This window comes from Hyla sarda, chromosome 6 (assembly GCF_029499605.1).
Source record: "Hyla sarda isolate aHylSar1 chromosome 6, aHylSar1.hap1, whole genome shotgun sequence".
NCBI lineage: Eukaryota > Metazoa > Chordata > Amphibia > Anura > Hylidae > Hyla > Hyla sarda.
Genome location: NC_079194.1, coordinates 50,934,297 through 50,952,639, shown reverse-complemented (window position 1 = coordinate 50,952,639; position 18,343 = coordinate 50,934,297). Strand labels below are relative to the sequence as shown.

Sequence of the window (18,343 nt, the reverse complement as noted above, 5' to 3'; positions counted from 1 at the left end):
CCTCCTAGCCAAATCTCAGAAATCGAGGATGGTGTTGATAACTCCATTGTGGCCAACACAATCTTGGTTTCCCCAGATATTGGGAATGTTGATTGATTTCCCATGAATTCTACCTTCTCATCCACTAATCTTTCAAAATCCCTCATCCTCTTGTTGCATCGAATCTTTTGACTCTAGTAGCTTGGTTCATTTTGGGCCAACAGGAACAGATTCAGAGTTTTCTCAATCGACTAGAGATATTCTCTCAAACGCTTGGGCCCCAGGTACCAGATCTGCTTACAGATCAGCCTGGAAACTTTGGTCTAGTTGGTGCTTGCAACAGGATTTGGATCCCAAACATGCATCTGTGACTCAAGCACTTAATTTCCTTTCAGCATCTTTTGATGCTGGTAAAGCATATCGGACCATTAATGTATACCGTTCTGCTATCTCTTTTCATCACGCTCCTATCCATTCTATGTCTTTAGGCAAACACCCTTTGATTTGTAAATTAATGAGGGGTATTAAATTCAGACGTCCTCCTCAATCCAAATATCATTCTACATGGGATATTTCTTTGATTCTCAATCTTACTTTGCCTTATTTCTGTTATAAGGATCTCAGATGTTAAGACCCTTGACTTATCTCATAGACCAATCATTCCGAACGGAGTTCTTTTTTCAGTATCTAGATGAACAAAAACTAACCTTCATTCGGTATTTTAACCTTCTTTTCCCCTTAAGGAAAATCTCTCCTTATATCACCTTGGTACTAGATGCTGATTGGCTGATCTGCATATCTTATTTGCATATTACCTGTATTACCTGTTTTTTTTTTCTGCATACCGGTTTTTAACCCTTGCTGCTATGGCTAAAGTAGTAAAGAAGAGTTTCGCATAATGTTCGTCTCCTGTCCTTAATAAAATCCATATTTCCCGTCACTAAAGGTAGGAAAATCTCCAATTACGTAGTGCATCCCCCTGCAGACGTGGCGGGCCCAATGGTTATACTGACACCTCTGAGTCGTGCTATAAATGCTCTGAAGATGTGTCAATAACAATAATTATGCAGTGCATCACCCTGCAGACGTGTCAGGCATAACAACATCTCGTACATGTTACCAAGAACATTTCACACTAACAATGCTATGAACATATACACATTCTAATGGCATGGAAAACTTACATATGCTGCTATAACCATGAACATTTAAAAAAAAAATTTAATTAATTTTATGTTATGTATGAATGCTACAACCGTATTTACCAAATGAATGCTAATGAGCATGTATAAATAATAAATGCTACGAACATATGTACAGTATAGATGCTATGAGCATCTATACTGTATGAACCCTACAAGTGTATGTACAGTCTAAATGCTACGACCGTATGCTACTGCGTATGACCAATATGTTATGAGTGTATGAACAGAATGACTGCTATAAGCATACAGTATGCACCTTATTAGCTATGAATATATTTCTGGCATGAAGCTGTAAGCCTATGATCAGTATAAAGCTATACACTTATGTACCGCACCACACTATACCCTGTGGGCGTATGTGCGATATACAAGCTATGAACGTATCTGCAATATAAAGGCTAGAGCCTAAGTGCGGTATGGGGGCTATGAGTGTACATGCAGGATAATGCAATGAGTGTGCATGCAGTATAAATGCTATAAGCATATGTGCCACATAAATACTATGAGTGTAAGAGCAGTATAAATGCTATGAGCATGTGCAGTGTAAATGCTATGGGCGTAAATGCAGAATGAATACTATGAGCAATGTGCAGTATAAATGCTATTAGCGTCCATGCAGATTAAACACTGAGATTGTACGAGCAGTATAAATGCTGTGAGTGTACGTGCAGTATCAACGTGATGGGTGTACGAGCAGAATAACTGCTATAAGCGTATGTGCAGTATAAAAACTATGAGCATACGAGCAGTATAAATGCTGTGAGTGTACGTGCAGTATCAACGTGATGGGTGTACAAACAGTATAACTGCTATAAGCGTATGTGCAGTATAAAAACTATGAGCGTACGAGCAGTATGAATGCAGTGAGTGTACGTATAGTATAAATACTATGAGCGTACGAACAGTATAAACGCTATGAGCGTATGTGCAGTAAAAATGCTATGAACGCTATGAGCGTATGTGCAGTATAAATGCTATAAGCGTAAGTGCAATATGAAACTATGAGCATGTGCAGTATACATGCTATGAGCAAATGTGCAGTATGAATGCCATGCATGTACGTACCATATAACTGCTGTGAGCATACGCACAGTATAAATGCTATGAGCGTGTGTGCCGTATAAATGCTATAAACATATGAGCAGTATGAATGCAGTGAGTGTACATGCAGCGTGAATGCTAAGAGCGGACGAGCAGCATTAATGCTTTGAGCGTGTGTGCGGTATCAATGCTATGAACGTGAGTGCGGTATAAATGCTATGAGCGAGCGTGCGGTATAAATGCTATGAGCGTGCGTACAGTATAAACGCTATGAGCGTGCGTGCATTATAAATGCTATCAATGTGTGTAAAGTATAAATGCTCTGAGCGTGCGTACAGTATAAAGCTATGAGCGTGTCTACAGTATAACGTTATGAGTGTGCGTGCAGTATAAATGCTATGCACGTGCATGCAGTATAAATGCTATGAGCGTCCGTGCAATCATAATGCTATGAGCGTACGTTCAGTATAATCCTATGAGCGTAAATGCAGTATAGATGCAAGACTATATGTGCAGTATAAATGCTATGAGCCTACGAGCAGTATAAATGCTGTGAGTGTACATGCAGCATAAAGCTATAGGCGTACATGCAGTGTGAATTTTCTGTCTATATGTGCTGTATAAGCGCATGTCCCCATTGCAATATACCTAATAACAGACATAGGACAATGGTACAGAGTGTGTAATAGAGCTTATCATCCACAATGCAAACTATGAGTAGCACAACTCCTAATTAATGTGTGCAATATGGATAACAACTTATCACAATGGCTGAGTGTCCTTGGTGAGTCTGAAAATTCAGTACTCCCTGAGGAAAAAACATAACATAACAATTTTTTTTTTAAGTGAGTAGCATTCTCCTCCAATATTCACATATGATGTGGAGCTAGAGAAGACCGCACACAGACCAGGACACCCAAGGCTAAAGCCGGTACTTACACCGCTGCAGCCCGACCTGTGCCACTGCACCAGCTCCCACCGCGTGTACTTAAACTAGATCTGTGGAGCCATAGAACCGTGGAGCCGCGATCGGCAGCAAGCTTCTAACTCCCGGACCGACAGGCGCAAAGCGGGCTCCTCTACCTAACGGAACCCCTGCCCCCAAATCTGTACCTCCCAAACCGTATCCACCCCCCCTAATACTTTACCACCGTGGGTGAAGTGAAGACCATGGGAGTCCAGGCATCCATCATAATGCCGCTGGAGGCCACCAATGATGCTGTGCCCATAACACCTCGCAGGGCTCAGGAATGGCATGGCGTCCATAGCGAGAGCAGCTGGTCAGAGCTCCAAAATTGTGGGAAATTCAAACGCCAGCATCTCCTTCAGACGCAAAAGGTTCCACAAACCTTCATAATGTCACACCAAACTCCAAAAATGGGCTGGACAAAATTATTGGCACCCCTAACTTAATATTTGGTTGCACACCCTTTGGAAGAAATAACTGAAATCAGTCGCTTCCTATAATAACCATCAATAAGCTTCTTACACCTCTCAGCCGGAATGTTGGACCACTCTTCCTTTGCAAACTGCTTCAGGTCTTTCTTATTGGAAGGGCGCCTTTTTCCAACAGCAATTTTAAGATCTCTCCACAGGTGTTCAAAGAGATTTAGATCTGGACTCATTGCTGCCACTTCAGAACTCTCTAGCGCATTGTATACAAAAAAGAGGTTTGCAGCAGAACTCTTGGTCAAAAAATGGATGCTCTGATGCTTTGATCAAAACGTGTCCCCCATCCACCACACGGAGGTGGCCTCATTTCGGATGGGACCCTTACACTCATTTCACTCACCTCTGCTGGGCATATGGCTTCTGACTGGGTGAAATGCTGGATCCACTATAAATTTTAAAAACCTCCTGTGAAACAGGGAGGAGTGCATGGCTACAGAGGGTGCGTCTCCCCCTAAATTGCACAGCAAAAAGAAAAATAGACAGCACAACTACCTAATACATGGCTGCATGCTGCTGTGGCAAATACAGAGTATACAAAAAAGAAGGTTGCAGCAGCACTCTTGGTCAAAAAATGGAGGCTCTTAGCGCACTTTTTGATCAAAATGTGTCCCTCATCCACCACGCGGAGGTGGCCTCATTTCAGATGGTATCCTAACACTCATTTTACTCACCTCTGCTGGACATATAGCCTCTGACTGGGTGACATGCTGGATCCACTATCAATTTAAAAAACCTCCTGTGAAACAGGGAGGGGTGCACGGCTAGCGCTAGGAGGGGTGCATGGTCTCCAGCGCTTTGTTGCCATCCATTTCAGGGTGCTTTTTAATGTATTTTTGGGGTCATTGTCCTGCTGGAAGACCCAAGATCTCGGACGCAAACCCAGCTTTCTAAAACTGGGCTGTACAGTGCGACCCAAAATCCATTGGTATTCCCAGTGCCAGGGGCAGCAAAACAACCCCAAAACATCATTAAACCACCATATTTCACTGTAGGTATTGTGTTCTTTTCTTTGTAGGCCTCATTTTGTTTTCGGTAAACAGTAGAATGATGTGCTTTACCAAAAAGCTCTATCTTGGTCTCATCTGTCCACAAGACGTTTTCCCAGAAGGATTTTGGCAAAATGTAGTCTTGCTTTTTTATGTCTCTGTGTCAGCAGTGGGGTCCTCCTGGGTCTCCTGCCATAGTGTTTCATGTCATTTAAATGTTGACGGATAGTTTGCGCTTACACTGATGCTCCCTGAGCCTGCAGGACAGCTTGAATATATTGGGACTTGTTTGGGGCTGCTTATCCACCATCCGGACTATCCTGCGTTGACACCTTTCATCAATTTTTCTCTTCCGTCCACGCCCAGGGAGATTAGCTACAGTGCCATGGGTTGTAAACTTCTTGATAAGGTTGAGCACTTTGGACAAAGGCAAATCTAGATCTCTGCAGATGGACTTGTAACCTTGAGATTGTTGATATTTTTCCACAGTTTTGGTTCTCTTCTCCTCTTTCTGTTGTCCATGCTTAGTGGGGCACACACAGACACACAATGCAAAGACTAAGTGAACTTCTCTCCTTTTTATCTGATTTCAGGTGTGATTTTTATATTGCCCGCACCTGTTACTTGTCCCAGTGGCGTTTAAAGGAGCATCACATGCTTGAAACAATCTTATTTTTCCACAATTATGAAAGGGTGCCAACAATTTTGTCCAGCCCATTTTTGGAGTTTGGTGTGACATTATGTCCAATTAGCTTTTTTACCTCCTTTTTCTGTTTAGTTCATATACACACAAAGGGAATAAACATGTGTATAGCAAAACATGTGTTACTGCAATCCTTTTCTGTGAGAAATACTTCATTTTCTTGAAAATTTTCAGGGGTGCCAACATTTACCGCCATGACTGTAAATGTGTCTCATGCCTGCTCCCTTAAATGCTTTGGAGCATTATTTTATCTAATTACTAGCAGAGTACTTGGTGTTGCCTGGTTTTCCTACCTAAACCTTGTGGGAGATGAAAATCAACATATGAGGAAGCTCTTGTCCTCATATCTTGACCTCATATACCAAACCTTATCTCCCGACCTCATAAAATGTATTCATATTCCCAACCTTATATAATGTATTCATATTCCCAACCTTATATAATGTATTCATATTCCCAACCTTATTTCTCGTCCTCATATCCCCGTCATCTTATCCCGACCTCATCTCCTATCCTCATATCCCCATTCTATTCTCCCAACCTCATCTTCTGTCCTCGTATCCGGACCTCATCTCCTGTCAGCGTATCCAGGCCTCATCTTCTGTCTTCATATCCCATCCTCATATCACGACCTCATATTCAGTCCTTAAATCCCGATCTTTTATAGCTTACATATCTTGTTCTCATATCCTGTCCTTATATTCCATCCCCTGCCCTAACTATTTTCTGCACCCGCCTGCCAGACAGGTAAATCATACTTTACCATCACGTTGGACCCACGGCTGTTTAAAAGTCCTGGGCAATCTCTGCAGCCCAAGAGTAACACAATCAGGAGGGGATGGTTTACTTGAAGTCCCATAGACTTTTATGAGACTTCAGAGAAAAGCCCCAGCCCTTGCATAAGGGGATGGGTGAGGGTTGATTTAACTCTAGTATATTTTTAGTAGACATATAAGTAACTTGTATATTAAGTTTAATTTAAATCTCTCCAGCCATTTGGAAGTGATACTGGAACATATATACATACATACGGTATATAGATATATATTATATAGATTTTCCATTGATAAAGCGTCAGCATATTCTTTAGCACTGTACAGAGATTGTAATCATTCCCCGCACACCCTGCCCTGAATCAGGCTCACAATCTAGTTCCTAACGCACTTTCAGAAGAAGCAGGTAAAAACCTAAACAAAGGTGTTGTGGCCCAGTACAGAATCTGTTATTCTTTACACCTGCCCGTCCTTAGTGGTGGCTTCTATTCCAGTGTCCCCCTGAGCCCACATTCCTCCTAAGGACTATCAAATCTCAGGACTACCAAATGCACTTCCAGAGCTCCCTCCGGATCATGTTCCTCAAGAGGTGGTGCTGCGCAGGTCTCAGCGGTCTACTCAAGGTACTACCGCCTGCTAGGTACAGAGAGTAAACTGGTCAGTATATAATAGTCAGTAGTGTTGCTCGCGAATATTCGCAATGCGAATTTTATTCACGAATATCGCATATTCGCGCATTTGCAAATATTCGCGAATATAGCGCTATATATTCGTAATTACGAATATTTTTTTTTTTCCACAGTACACATCACAGTGATCGTCCCTCTCTGCTTCCAGCTTGTGTGATGTAAAGAAGACTCTAATACTACTGTTTGAGACTGGTGCGCGAATTTTCGCACATGCGAAAATTAGCATATGCTAATTTTCGCATATGCTAATTTTCGCATATGCGAATTTTCGTTTGTTTTAATTTTTGATTATGCTAATTTTCGCAAGTGCGCATTTTCTGCATATGCGAAAATAGAGCGCGAATATTACGAATATGCAAATTTAGCGAATATATGACGAATATTCGTCCATATATTCGCGAAATATCACAAATTCGAATATGGCCTATGCCACTCAACACTAATAGTCAGTAATGAAAGGTGTACTATTACGTCAGAATTGTTTAGTCTTAAGAGACGTATATCTACTGCATCATTTCGTGTACAGTCAGAGAGTGGATATAAGTATCAATGTATAATTGTGAGTAATGTATATATATTGCATATTGTGTACAAAAAGTAAATTCATGTACAGTGTTAAGCTAGGTCGGTTATTTTATAGTCAGCATACATATATACTTCAGTCCATAAAATGTATATTACTAATACTAATTGTTTTCCTGTCCACTGTGCACAGGACTTTTCTGAGTGGCCACAGAAAGTACCTGATAACCAGAAATAGCATGTAAGGTGGAATGTCATTGTTGTCTAATGTATAGTCAGTACATTTACCAATCTATTGTTTCGGGGGGAAGTAGCAAAACAAGCCGACGTGCCCCTTTAGCACAGGCATCTGGGTAGAAAGCCTCTGGCAGCTCGATCCGCACAAATGTCTAGTCAGTACAATGTTTAAAATGTTTCAAGGGATATATATACTACTGGTATTGTAATTGCTTACCGTTGTCAATACTTAAAGGGTTAAGTGTTAGTACAAAGAAAAAAAGGTACAAAAGACCCTTCAATAACACAACCATTACTACCACAGTTAATTTCATTCTATCATCTTTCCTGTTGTGCCAATGGAGTATGTGAGGACGTTTCTGGGGAAAAAAAAAACGACACATAAACTCTCAATTCTATTTCCATAGCCCTGTGAAGGACATTCGCACAAATGCCCCAGGAACTATTTTTTTTACCATTCCTGTTATTGCGTGGCCCCAGCGGTCACTTTATTTCATCCGCCCTCCAGGACATTACACTGAGGACGGCTTCTTTTTAGCGGGGGAGTTTGTGGTGGCCCAGTAGACAATCTTTTATTCTGTACACCTGACCATCCTGTGTGGTGGCTTCTATTCCAATGACCCCCTGGGCCCACGTCCCTCCTAAGGACTATCAAATCTCAGGTTATGTGTTGGTTAATCTTTTGAGGCATTTGTCACTTTAAATAATGTTCTTAGTAACCCTGTTGTCAAGGGAAGTATGCAAGGTGGCTTATCAGTGACCAATGGGATCTCTCTAAACTGCCCCCTTATATAGTGAGGTCAGGGTTCAGCTCACTCTCTTGAGTTCAGTGCTGCAGCTGAGGTACAGTGAAGACAAGTCTTAGGAGTCTGTGGATTGTTCCTGAAGGAGGCCTGAGGCCTAGTCCAACCACCACGCTTCTACTTCAAGTTAACCCCTACACCGTGTATGAAAGTCAAAGTCAACGGTAGGATCTAAACATAGTGGGGATTCCTCGGAAGTCCAGTCCAAGTAGTCAAGTCTGTCAAATACTAAATTCATGCGTGGCTGCCTCATTCAAGTCAATTACAACTACAAGTCCCAGCAAGCCAATAAGCTTCCCTAAGTTCACCCTACATCTCCTTAGTGCCTATCTGAGCTGTATGGACTTTAACACCTTGTCTACCTCAGTAAAGCATACCGGTTAACCATAACCTTGTGTCGCAGTGATTATTTGCCCCGTACCTGGCACAGGTCAAGCTGGTCTACCTCAGGTGGTGTACAGGTCAACCACGTCCTGGCATCACCACCCTTCCATACCTGTCACTAGTGTTGAGCGGCATAGGCCATATTCAAATTCGCGAATATATGGACGAATATTCCTCATATATTTGCGAATATGCGCATATTCGTAATATTCACGTTTTATTTTCGCATATGCGAAAATTAACATGCGGAAATTAGCATATAAAAAATAAGCATAAGCGAACATTCGCATATGCGAAAATTAGCATATACAAATTTTCGCATATGCCAAAATTCGCACACCAGTCTCACACAGTAGTATTAGAGCCTTCTTACACCACACAAGCTGGAAGCAGAGAGGGGTGATCACTGTGATGTGTACTGTGAAAAAAAAATACGAATATTCGCAATTACGAATATATAGCACTATATTCGCGAATATTCACGAATATGCGATATTCGCGAATAAAATTCGCATTGTGAATATTCGCGAGCAACACTACCTGTCACCACAAAAACGTCCTATGTCAGATTTGAACACCGGACTCCATTGTTAACCACTTGAGCCACCAGGCCGCAACCTTTTTTGGTTCCTTATCCCAACCAACAATGATGTATAAAAGAAGCAGACACCTTATTTCAGACTGTGGTGCTGCTCATGGACATGGGAAGTCCTCATGGCATCTAGCACCTATCCCTTCTGGAGCAGAAGTCATGAAAATGTTATAGTTCAGAGTGTGCAAAATGGAAACCAGCTGAAAAATACATAATCCAGGTAACATAATAATTTATATATATATAACATATTCTGCAACACTGTACAGAGCTTGTCATCACAGATTGGTCCCTGTCTCCATTGGGACTTACAATCTAAATCTTACATTCACCTATGGGTATGTTTTTGTGCAGAAGGAAACTTACACAAACACAGGTAGAACATACAAACTCCTTGCAGATGGTGGGATTTGAACCTAAGGTCCCAGTGCTGCAAGGCAACAGTGCTAACCACTAAGCCACCATGGTCTGAAATACTACTGTTTTCTCTACATTTTTTTTTCCTTAAATATAACATTTTAACAATAATACATAACAGAGACAGAAGAAATACCGTATTTTTCGCCGTATAAGACGCACTTTTTCTTGCCCAAAACTGGGGGGGAAAAGTTGGTGCGTCTTATAAGGCGAATACACACCTATCGGGTCGGTCCCTGCGGCCATCAACGGCCGGGACCCGCGGCTAATACAGGACATCACCGATCGCGGCGATGCCCTGTATTAACCCTTCAGACGCGGCGATCAAAGCTGACCACGTCTGAAGGGAAAGTGACACTAACCCGGCTGTTCAGTCGGGCTGTTCGGGACCGCCGCGGTAAAATGGCGGCGTCCCGAACAGCTAACAGGACAGCGGGAGGGACCTTACCTGCCTCCTTGCTGTCTGCTCCGGGCCGGGATCCCCTGCATGGCCGGCGCTCTCCTTCGACGTCATCACATCATCGCGCACGCCGTCCCGTCATCCAATAGGAGCGGCGTGCGTACCGACGTGATGACGGCGACGCGATGACAGCGACGGAGAGCGTGGATCCCGGAGAAGAAGACGTCCGGAGCGTCAAGGACACCCCGGGGACGCGGCGACAGTGATGGAGCGACATCCAGGGCAGCAGTGACGGGTCCGGTGCGGCAGGGACACGTGAGTATTACCTCCTATACCAGTGGTCTTCAACCTGCAGACCTCCAGATGTGGCAAAACTAAAACTCCCAGCATGTCCGGACAGCCAACGGCTGTCCAGGCATGCTGGGAGTTGTAGTTTTGCAACATCTGGAGGTCCGCAGGTTGAAGATCACTGTTGGGTGCAGAATCTTTTTTTCTAGATTTTGCACCTTTAACCCCTTAACGACGCATATTTACGTCCTGCGATCCCGCATCATATCGCGTCGGTCCCGGCGCTCATCAACGGCCGGGACCCGCGGCTAATACCACACATCGCCGATCGCGGCGATGTGTGGTATTAACCCTTTAGAAGCGGCGGTCAAAGCTGAAAGTGACCTATAACACTGCAAAAAAAATGTAAAAAAAAAGTGTTAATAAAGGTCATTTAACCCCTTCCCTAATAAAAGTTTGAATCACCCCCCTTTTCCCATAAAAAAAATAAAACAGTGTAAAAAAAAAATAAATAAACATATGTGGTATCGCCGCGTGCGTAAATGTCCAAACTATAAAAATATATCATTAATTAAACCGCACGGTCAATGGCGTATGCGCAAAAAAATTCCAAAGTCCAAAAAAGCGTATTTTGGTCACTTTTTATACCATTAAAAAATGAATAAAAAGTGATCAAAAAGTCTCATCAAAACAAAATCATACCGATAAAAACTTCAGATCACGGCGCAAAAAATGAGTCCTCATACCGCCCTGTACGTGGAAAAATAAAAAAGTTATAGTGGTCAAAAAATGACATTTTTAAACGTATAAATTTTCCTGCATGTAGTTATGATTTTTTCCAGAAGTGCGACAAAATCAAACCTATATAAGTAGGGTATCATTTTAACCGTATGGACCTACAGAATAATTATAAGGTGTAATTTTTACCGAAATATGCACTGCGTAGAAACGGAAGCCCCCAAAAGTTACAAAATGGCGTTTTTTCTTCGATTTTGTCGCACAATTTTTTTTTTTTTCAGTTTCTCCGTGAATTTTTGGGTAAAATGACTAATTTCACTGCAAAGTAGAATTGGCGACGCAAAAAATAAGCCATAATATGGATTTTTAGGTGGAAAATTGAAAGGGTTATGATTTTTAAAAAGTAAGGAGGAAAAAATGAAAGTGCAAAAACGGAAAAACCCTGAGTCCTTAAGGGGTTAAAATTGGGTGCGTCTTATATGCCGGTGCGTCCTATAGGGCGAAAAATACGGTAATTCTAATAAATATTACTTGTCACTAAAACCCTACAATCTAAGGCTCCTTTCACACTATACTGTTGCTCCGTTACAAACGGACGTTAATGCCTTTTTTTTTTTTTTCCTACTCTGGCTGCCATTAACGTCCGTTATCGTAACGGAACAAAACGGGAGTTATAACGAGCAAAGAGGATCCCATTCACTTTAATGGGATTCCTCTAACGTCCGTTATAAGTCCCGTTTTGATAGCGGGAGAAAAAGACGTGACATGCACACATTTTTCTCCCACTATCTTCCTAACGGACATCACCTACCGGGCGAAAACGGAAGTGTGAATGGAGCCTAAGAAGGAACAAAAAGCTAGGAAAAAAAAAACCGTAACAAACCGTGTGAGTTCCCAATAAGGAAATAAAACAATAAATAGTAAAACAGTAATTATACATGCATTTGATGAACCTAAGTGACATAAGAAGCGTTATGTACCTAGAAGACGTCTTTGTTATGGGAAGAAATCTCTGCAGAAACAAAAATTCTATAATAAACTTTATTTTGCCTGTAGGGAGAAAACTACATGTACATGTTAAAGGGGTACTCCAGTGGAAATTTTTTATTTTTTTATTTTTCAAATGAACTGGTGTCAGAAAGTTATCCAGATTTGTATATAACTTTGATATAAAAAATGTAATCCTTCCAGTACTTATCAGCTGCTGTATACTACAGAGGAAGTTGGGTAGTTCTTTCCAGTCTGACCACAGTGCTCTCTGCTGACACCAGGAACTGTACAGAGCAGGGGAGGTTTGCTATGGGGATTTGCTTCTTCTCTGGACAGTTCCTGGACACGGACAGAGGTGTCAGCAGAGAGCACTGTGGTCAGACTGGAAAGAACTATACAACTTCCTCTGAAACCTACAGCAGCTGATAAGTACTGGAAGGATTAATATTTTTATATAGAAGTAAATGACAAATCTGGATAACTTTCTGGTACCAGCTGATTTAAAAAAATAATAATAATTTCCACCGGAGTACCCCAAAAGCTCCCAAAAAAATCCACCCTGAAGAAAAGTGTGATGATATTGTGTGAATAGGAGGAAGGGTTAGGTAGAATAAAATGCTGAAGCTGGTAGGCCATAAAGCAGTGTTTCCTAACCAGGGTGCCTCCAGCTGTTGCAAAACCACAGCTCACAGCATGCCCGGACAGCCTTCGGCTGTCCGGGCATGCTGGGAGTTGTGGTTTTGCAACAGCTGGGGGCACCCTGGTTGGGAAACACTGCCTTAAAGTAACACCCCAGATATGGAGCTGGAAACCCTCCAAGGTAACAGATCTGTTATTAGCGCCAGTGCACCGACATTTGTTGTCAGTATATCTTATAATGCTGCTACTTTTATGAATTAAGATTTATATAAATTAATATTTTCCTACCTGATTTTCGTTTTCTTTTTGTCGTAAAGCTTCTCTGAGCTCTTGTATGGACTTTTCCAAGTCTCTGAATTGATGGTTTATGAGATTTTGATTCTTCTGTGTTAACTGGTTGATGATCGAGTCCTTGTTATCCAGTAAGTGAGTCATCTGTTGGATCATCCTGATAGGACAAAACCGTGGTTCTTGTAAACTGTTTAAAGGGGTACTCCGGTGGAATTTTTTTTTTTTTTTTTTTTAAATCAACTGGTGCCAGAAAGTTAAACAAATTTGTAAATTACTTCTTATAAAAAAAATGTACCCTTCCAGTACTTTTTAGCAGCTGTATGCTACAAAGGAAATTCTATTCTTTTTGAATTTCTTCTTTGTCTTGTCCACAGTGCTCTCTGCTGACACCTGATGCCCGTATCAGGAACTGTCCAGAGCAGGAGAAAATTCCCATAGCAAACCTATGCTGCTCTGGACAGTTCCTGACATGGACAGTGGTGTCAGCAGAGAGCACTGTGGACAAGGCAAAAAAGAAATTCAAAAAGAAAATAATTTCCCCTGTAGCATACAGCTGCTAAAAAGTACTGAAAGGGTAAAGATTTTTTAATAGAAGTCATTTACAAATCTTTCTGGCACCAGTTCATTAAAAAAAAATAAAAAAAAAAGTTTTCCACCGCAGTACGCCCTTTAAGAAACAACAGTAAATAAACTCACATGCACAATAAGGCAAATTTTTTAATATTGGTATACTGATTTGTCATCATATAAAAAATGCTATTTAACGCAAACCCACTTTATCACAGAAAAATAATACTTATGTATGTTACTCACTAGGTCAAGCAGATTCTTTACATGTCTTTTTTTAATCTGTCTAGCTTCTGTAGTTGGCTCACAAATCCCTCTGATCTGCTGATCACTCATTCTGACATCCACTGCTCAGGAATGGGCGTGTCCAAGGCAAGCACTGAGCCCGCCCTCACTCACCATGCATTCACTGCCTCCCTGAGTCTGCTGTGCTGGGTCTCTTCCTCAAATCACTGCAGGCTGCTATTGTAAAGCCCTCCTCTCTGTTTTCAGAAGTGAGCACAGAGGGGTGCTAGTCCCAGCCTTACTTCCTAAACTTTGTCCCAGCCTGTGCTTCAGCTAGGATAAAGTTGATGCTGCAGCCGGACAGATTTATGTTCTTGGTGGTATGGGGACCCCTAGTGTTTTTTTAATTTTTTTATAAGCCCTGATTTCTATAAAAAAATAGATATTTTTTGAAATAAAGGATATTAGAAACGTTAATGTTTTGCCAAGATGCATAGCATATACATTTTTTTTTCTATTCTAAGTGCCCATTTAGGTGTTGGTCAGAAGTAGCTTATTTTACCTCAAAAACTCTTTGGCCCACATTTATCATTGTAGGTGTAAGTGAAGCATTTGTCTACACCTTTTTTTTGTGTGCTGGTAATGTGTAGGAGAACCAGATTTATTAAATGGTCACAGAGCATTTGATAAATTTTGTGCAGGTCACATTTTCTCAAATTTCTCTCTTCACATACACTAAAAAGCTACGCCAGGCCCTTCTATATCATGTGTATTGCCAAAATCAGTGGATTGCAACTCAAAATCAGCACAAATGTGTAAACATAAAGGTGCAAAAAAGGAACAAATAAACCCTGCTTGCGCCTTTTTGTGCCTTTTGTAGACACAAAAAACTGTCTAAAGACAATGATAAATATCGGCCTTTATGTTGTAGCAATATGTAGAGATTAATGAGTACCTGTCACCAAATAAACTTTTCTAAACTACCTCAGGCTATGTTCCCTAACTACTCCTAACACTCCTCCCACCCTTAAAAAAAAGAAATTCAGGGCTTTAAAGAGCTGTGTGTCTTACCTTTATTCTTGCTCACATAGTATAATCTCCCAGCAGGAGAAAGTGGGCGTTTCCCAGCAGGCATGACATCACTGAAGCCTGCTGGGGGACCACTTCCTCCCTCACATCGTTACTGCTCTGTGATGAATAAAAGACCTCAAGCTCTGTGCAGCAGCTTTCAGTCTGTGTATTTTTCATTGAGGCTCTGTTCAGCTTTTAATCTGTGCAGCTTTGAGTGAGGCTCTTTGCAACTGTCAATCAAGCTCAATGCAGAGAAACATTTCCTGAGTTTGGTCTCCTGCCATTACAAGCAAGAGACATAAATCTGAGATTTTGACCAGACGGAATGTGTTCTTGCCAAGAAGGGATTCTGCTGTATAGGCCAGGATTATACAGCCGAAAAACTAACAAAAAAAGTTTTTCGTTTTTTTTAATGGAAGCCAATTAAAAAAATTATTTATTTGGCATAAGGAATCGAATATTAAAAATCATGTTTAATGACAGTGCCCATTTAAGAAAAGTATAATAAGAAAAAGTGCAAAAAAAACGAGGACAGCGCCTCGTGTGATCCTATGGGTGCAGCGGAAAGTCGGGTGGGGGTCTAGATTATGGACTCTCACCCTATGTAACCTTGAGGTTATGCATATTACCACTATATATGGGGTACTTTAGGGATTGCAGGCCATAGGAGCTTGACCAGGAACTGTGGCACTGGATCCAGTATTAGGAAAATAAAGAAAAACAGGAAAAAAACTTAAAAAATTGCGCTATCCCATAGAAAATGAGGATAGATAACTTGGTTAGAAAGCCGTGCTTTATTGTAAAAGACAGTCTACATGTACATCCAAGGCAAGACGCGTTTCGGGTATTTTCTTATCCTTTATCAATTGCACATCTGCAATTTATAAAGGGTAAGAAAATACCCGAAACACGTCTTGCCTTGGATGTACATGTAGACTGTCTTTTACAATAAAGCACGGTTTGCTAACCAAGTTACCTATCCTCGTTTTCTATGGGATAGCGCCATATTTGGAGTTTTTTTTTTCTGTTTTTCTTCATTTAAGAAAAGGATGTTGTGGGTGAAAGTGGCACTCATACCAGTGTGTGTGTGTGTGTGTGTGTGTGTGGGGGGGGGGGGGGGGGGGGGGGGTTTGCGCAATACTTTATCGGCCTGGTGCTGCCAATCCATGCTATTCCACTGACTTAGACACTCACTAAATAAAATGGGACAAAATAAACTTTATATAAATTCTTCTGTTTTCTCATTGGAGCTAGAGCTGCTTGAGACTTACCTGTCCTTTTCAGATAATATGGTACAGTAGTTCTTCTGCAGTAGCCTTGCTTCTGTCATGTCTGCCGTAAATCCCTCAATAGTTTTCTTTAGCTTGAGGCAATTTTCATTTTCGGTTTTAGCGAACGCGCCCATTTCATCCGCTTTGTCCATTGCGAGCCTGACTTCCTGTAAACCAGACACAGATGAGCACATGACTGAAGGTGACACCAGGTTATATAAGGACTATACGGAAAAGGATTTCATCCAAACATAGACATGAAGCTAGAAATGATTTTCAAGAATATTGGCAATAATACAGGCATTGTTATATTGTCCCCCTAGGGCAGAGCTTTTCAAACTTTTCATGTTGGTGAGACCCTTTTTAAACATGCATAGTTTGGTGGCACACTCCTCGAAGTACCGTCAATTACACATGTCACCTTGCACGTCTTACAATGCAGAACATGATACCAGTATCCAGTATTACAAGTGTTGCTGATACCCCCCTGTGCCATTTCATTCCCCCTTGATCCCCCCCTGTGTCACTTCATTCAGCCCCTTCTCTTGATCCCACCTGTGCCATTTCATTATCCCTCTTGATCCCTTGCTGTGCCACCTAATCCCTCCTATCTTGATCCCCCTCGTGACACTTTAACTCCACCCCCCCCCCCCCCCCCTTTGATCCTCTGCTGTGCCATTTCACACCTGGCCTGTGTCTTTCATTGTTCTCTTGCAGGCTCCACATGTCTGACCCGTGACCTCCTTCCGCTGTGCGGCGCAACATCAGGGGCATCAGAAGTCTTAGCTGCCACCGCGCTGATTGCGAGTTTAGAACAGTGACCAGCTGTGGCTCCTGCAGGACTGGACGGTCCTACCATACCCCTGGGGACTGCCGCCAACACACTGTCTTATGGAAGCCAGTTTGGAAAGTACTGCTAGTGACTAGAAAGGCAGCACGCATACTTAGCAACAGCTCCAGCCGGTCTATTAGTTGAGTTGAGTTCGGCGTTCTGCAATTTTTGGAATTCCTGTAGATCAGTGGTTCCCAACCCAGTCCTCAAGGCCCACCAACATTTCACTTTTTTCAGGTATTCCACTGGAATGAAACGGAACAATTCTAATCCTGGACTGTTGGTGGGACCTCGAAGGAGCTCTGCCACGCGATTCTCTCTGGGACATTTTATCCACAGGAGAGGTGATAAATGTTTGGTCAATAGGAGTCTTAAGTCTTAATGCAAGGACCTCCATCTCAAGAATGGCGCTCTTGAAATGCCTCTTGTGATTGAAGTGGCTTGCGTGACCACCACTTTACCCACTGCTTTGGACTGATGGAGATCAAGGCACCATTCTTGGATCCCTGGTGGTCCTGGCAGTCAGACCCCCAGTGATCACAAATGTAATACCTCACTTGTGAATAGGTGATAAGTTATTTAAAGGAAATCTGTCGCCAGTGTCACCTGCACTAATCTGTCGGTACTGACAGATAGTGCAGGTGACACTGATGGCAAGGGTACTTACCTTGTCCCGTTCTGTGCCGGGGATCTCTGGTAATCTTCAGCTCCGGGGCCAGCTTGGGGCACGGGCAGAGCTTAGTGACGTTACCTCTGCTGGGTCCCGCTGCTATAGAACATGCCCATGCCCCAAGCCGATGCTGCTCTCTGCTGGGTCCTGCAGCAGAGGTGACGTCACTAAGCTCCGCCCATGCCCCAAGCCGCTGCTGCTCTCTGCTGGGTCCTGCAGCAGAGGTGACGTCAATAAGCTCCGCCCGTGCCCCAAGTTGGGCAGGGAGCTGAAACTTAACGGAGAAGATTACCAGAGATCTCCAGCACGGAACGGGACAAGGTAAGTACCGTTCTCATCAGTTTCACCTACACTACCTGTCGGTATCGACAGGTTAATTGAGGTGATACTGGTGACAGATTTCCTTTAAGGGTACGTTCCCACACGGCGTATTTTGCTGCGTATTTGCTGCGTATTTGGTGCTGCGTATTTTCCTAGCCATTGACTTCAACAGAGAAAATAAAATACGCAGCAGCAAATACGCAGCAAATATGCCGTGTGGGAATGTACCCTTAATTATCATAAACAGAATATAAACA

At 42.2% G+C, this 18,343-nt stretch overlaps 1 protein-coding gene across 1 annotated transcript in view; it reads right to left on the bottom strand.

Annotated features, from left to right (window-relative positions):
- PDE4DIP (phosphodiesterase 4D interacting protein) overlaps positions 1–18,343 on the bottom strand; it is a 190,313-nt gene that overhangs the window by 135,671 nt on the left and 36,299 nt on the right. The window contains exons 4-5 of the mRNA XM_056528102.1: positions 16,264–16,430; positions 13,127–13,286 (exon numbers count right to left, since the gene is read on the bottom strand). Coding sequence (XP_056384077.1) covers positions 13,127–13,286; positions 16,264–16,430 — 327 coding nt within the window. The remainder of the gene's footprint in view (positions 1–13,126; positions 13,287–16,263; positions 16,431–18,343) is intronic.